This window comes from Prosopis cineraria, unplaced genomic scaffold (genome assembly GCF_029017545.1).
Source record: "Prosopis cineraria cultivar Desert tree isolate PC_DT_omini unplaced genomic scaffold, ASM2901754v1 PC1762, whole genome shotgun sequence".
Lineage (NCBI taxonomy): Eukaryota > Viridiplantae > Streptophyta > Magnoliopsida > Fabales > Fabaceae > Prosopis > Prosopis cineraria.
In genome coordinates this window covers 2,605-6,807 of record NW_026557087.1, presented here as the reverse complement: position 1 = coordinate 6,807, position 4,203 = coordinate 2,605, and the positions used below count along the sequence as shown (strand labels likewise).

At 32.5% G+C, this 4,203-nt stretch overlaps 1 protein-coding gene across 1 annotated transcript; it reads right to left on the bottom strand.

The window, feature by feature from the left end:
- Positions 1-297: 297 nt before the first annotated feature.
- LOC129300816 (acidic endochitinase-like) lies at positions 298-3,768 on the bottom strand. The gene is made up of 3 exons (XM_054939416.1): positions 3,695-3,768; positions 571-666; positions 298-496 (listed from the first exon to the last, which is right to left on the bottom strand). Exons 1-3 carry the CDS (start codon positions 3,766-3,768, stop codon positions 298-300), a joined length of 369 nt encoding a protein of 122 aa, XP_054795391.1.
- Between the last annotated feature and the right edge of the window lie 435 nt (positions 3,769-4,203).

Below are 4,203 nucleotides of genomic sequence, written 5' to 3'. Positions count from 1 at the left end.
TTGAGAGAGAAGGACCTGTCCTAGATCATAACTCTACCGTACTTGGAAGACTGATTGAATGCTGGAAGAACCTGAGAAATCATCACGTCCGTTGGAAGAAACCCATCGTTTGTCGCCACACCCACCAATGCTGGAACCCCAAGAACACCTGATCGGCCTGCACGGCGGTCCATTGGTTCCAAGTGATCAAAAGATTGTTAGTGTCTCTCCATTGTAGTGACACGGAGCGTTGTTGTAGAACTGAACCCAAATATAATTGAAGAACCCCGTTTTAATTGCAGAGTCCAACTAACAGATTTATGGGGTTATCAGACATTGCAGTGCCACCGAGAGAATCAGTTGCTGGTCAAAATTCTTCAAAGCTCTAGCCAGCTTGTCCCAGTACTTCCCATTGCTAGTCTTAATGTCGAAGTTGACGCCATCCAAAACGATGTTGCCCAAGGGCCTTGAGTCAGAACTTTCTCTTGAGGAAGTGGTCCCGAAGATATTGAGCAACCTGGCTGGCATCATTGGCAAAGCTCAGAGAGTAGAGTCTAGAAACACCGCCGAGGGAGAGAAGCACTTTGATACCATTGACTTTGGCTGGCATTAATCTCGGAGCTAAGGACGGTGCAGGTGTCGCCGTCAGGATGGCAGTGGATGCCAAGCTTAAGTTTCGGCGTTTGGCTGACACCAAAGGTTGACAAGAAGACTATGTTAATGAATTGGTAGTTTTACCCTATAAGAGCATTCAACGAAGGGAAAATATCAATTAAAGATTTTTGAAGGAAATTTATATTAGTTAAAGATTATTTGTTATCAAAAATCAAATTGATGCTTGTCAATTTGGGTTAATTTTTTATTAACAAATATTCATTCAAGTTTTAACAACTTATTTTAACAACCTATGGAAAATCACTTTAAAATCCCACATAACTATTCTAAACATTTAAAAGTCCCACTAAATGCACAAATAGGCAATAGCTGTGAGGTTCCGGGGACTTAACCGTAAATAAGGTTGAAGGACAATGACCTGTTTGCCCTTCGTGAGTTAAAGGAAAAGGGGTGGAAGAGAGGCATTTCACACACGTCTTAACATTAGCTGAGCTCTTGTTCATCGTCTCTGGGAAAGTGTGAGCTAGGTGCGTAATTTTCTAGCTAAAACGTAAACACATTTGTATAGATTTTTTTATCATCTAAGTAAATTCGATGTACGTGATTGTAGTATTTTGTGAAGGAAAAAAAAATAGAAAGAGTTTTGAGTTGCCATGCTGAATTTATTTTAATTACAATTATTTAGATGAATGATTGATGCATATTTCCAATGAGTCTTATGTATATCGCTTTTTTGGCATGACATCAAGAGCTAATCAATTCGGAATACATCAAAAAAGAAAGGAACAGAGAAAACAAAAAAAGGAAAAAAGAAACAGAGGGCTGAGAAAAAAACCAGCAAAAAGAAGAAATAAATGAGAAGATAAGAAAAAAAATCTGAGACCCAAGAGACTCAAGCAAGCTCATCAAAAAGAATAAGCAGAAAATGGAGATAAAATAATAGGAGAAATATTAGAGAAAAAAGTCTCACAAGCCACAACTAAAATTAATACACATTAGATTAATTAATTTGAGACTCAGTTTGTGTTTTAAAGTTTGAAGGACTCACATGATAATTATAAAAAATATTAGGTATCAAAGCAATAAAAATTTAATTTAAAGGACCAAATCAATGTTTGAGGTAACTAAAATTTAACAAGAAATCCTCACCATTATTAATATGAACAGTTTGACAGCCTTGAGCCCTTGACTAAATAATATGAAAGGAATATGCTCAAGTCAAGCTCAAGTGACACGGAGCAAAAAATGTCATTGGAGACTTCATAAACACAAGTCTTTCCCTTCAAGAAAGATAAATATTATATTAAAAGCATGATTAATTTTTCCGTAACTACCACCATCACTCATGACTCAAGTGGTATGTTCTTATCACGTTCATTATTTTCTTCTGAGGAATTTTCAGTCCCATGTAAAATGACAAGAAGAAGAAGAAGTCAAAGTCCTCTTTGCCCATCAAAACACGGCATTCCTTTCACAGCAAGATCTTGTTGAAAAATTACAAATACATAAAATAATATCCATACATTAAGGAAAACATTTTTTTCTTTTTTAATGGAAGTATTGGAACCTATATCTTTTCATTGATATCATTTTTTTTTCGAACATTTTTTTTCTTTGAGCCATTTGAATTCAAACTTGAGACTTTGGCTTCTAATATAATTTGTTGAGAATTCGTAGGGAAAAAAATGTCTGTAAAAAATAAAGCCGTATTAAAAAAATTTCAAGCAAGGTTGTGATGCATCGGCTTTCAAAATGTGAAAAGAATAGACAGAAGAACTGTAAACGTATTTGAATTGATAGATTCTATTTGGTGAGGATCATAAATGCATTAATTTTTTATGACTTCAAGTAATCTTATGGTAAGATTGGCGATAAATTTGTGTGTGTATGTGTGTAGGGTCTGGTTCAATATGCATTTTTCGGATTCCCCATATTTTTACTTTTTATTTCATACTATATCTCTTTGCTTAATGCTAAATTTTTTTTTATTTTTACATTTCACTGTTTTTTTTTTACATCTCACTTTCATCCATTACCAACAACGCATTCAAATATTTTTCTTGTAAAGTGTATTCATTAATTTCTAAATAAAATATTATTTTATTTTTCAAAATTAATGAAACACAAGAAACAACGTAAAATTAAGGGGAAAAATGAAGCATAATAAAATTTTTAATAAATGAAATTAAAATAAAAAAGAAGAAAGAATAGTGAAAATTTGATGTAAAGTTAAGGATAACAGATTATAAATAAAAATTAAATGACCAATATAATGTGAGACACATTGGATATTTAGTTTAATTCTTTAACTTTATGTAAGGTTTCAGTTTGGATATTTAGTTTTATGAAATTTTTTAGTCCTCTAATTCTCACCCATTAGTTAAATAAAAACATTTTATGCCAGTCATTGTCACTTAAAAAAAAACTTAATATTTCACTATTGGAGAATATTTTGTCAACCTTTAAAAATTTAATGTCAGCATTTTTTGTTAATAACACTAACTGTATTAGGATTAACGGATTTAAAAAACACTTTATAAAATTAAGGGATTACAACAAAAGTTGTGAAATATTAAATCACTAAAGACGTATATTTGCCATAAATTTTTAAAAACACTAGGATCAACTCAAATTAACAAATATAAATAGAAATTAAGAAATTATATCCACTATGGCTAGTCCCCACTGCAAATTAAAGATGTAATTCATACCAAGATAAGGGTTTGAATCCTCTTATGGATGTAGGACCTTTCTAATGAATAATTTTTATTTTCATATGCATAAATATAAATTAGAAATTAAAATTATATTATTTTAGAAATATATTAATTAATTTTATTAATTATTTTTATGGTATATCTATCACAGAAGTAGGACATGATCAATGACAGCAGTTTCAGTGATCAACTGACAATTAAAAAGCTAACACTCTTGAGTAGTTCATTAGACATTATCTTTAATGGCTTTGCTATATCCACTTTGGCCATACTTAGAAGACCCTTTGAGAGCTAGAAGAACTTGAGACGTCAGAACGTTTGCGGAAATAAACCTACCAATGTTAGCCGCATTCGGTGATGTCAGAATGCCCAAGAATACCTACTTCATAACTTGCATGCTGGTCCATTGGGTCCATGCATTCACAAGATTGGTCATATTTCCATCAGTATACTGCATGGGGGGTTGTTAAAAGATTGAACCCAAACGTAATCGTACAAGTAGGTTTTGATCGCCGAGCACAAGAGGGCATATGGGAATGTACATTGCAGTGCAGCGGAGAGGATCGACTACTGGTCCAAGTCCTTCAAAGCTTTAGCTAGATCATACCAATGCTGGTTTGAACCCGCAACGATATCAAAATTGATGCCATCCAAAATCGTGCATCACCAAGCAGCAGTGAACTTGATTGTTGGTGGAATATGGATGAGATTCAATTAGTTTTATTTTAGATATTTAGGATTATTCTATTAAGATTGTTTGAATAAGGATATTGAATCTCTATTAGATTCTTTAGGGTTTAATTAGATTTTCTTATCTATATTATTTATGATTATTTTAGATATTGTTTATTTCCAATAAATAGGATACCTAAATATATAAATATAGACTGTC

What these genes read in the sequence shown, in the direction of transcription:
- LOC129300816 (XM_054939416.1), bottom strand. Translation starts at nt 3,768, where the DNA reads ATGCAGTATACTGATGGAAATATGACCAATCTTGTGAATGCATGGACC. An exon ending in ACCAGCATGCAAGTTATGAA is followed by an intron (nt 667 to 3,694) that starts GTAGGTATTCTT and finishes CTTTGGTGTCAG; the next exon opens with CCAAACGCCGAAACTTAAGC. An exon ending in AATGCCAGCCAAAGTCAATG is followed by an intron (nt 497 to 570) that starts GTATCAAAGTGC and finishes GATGCCAGCCAG; the next exon opens with GTTGCTCAATATCTTCGGGA.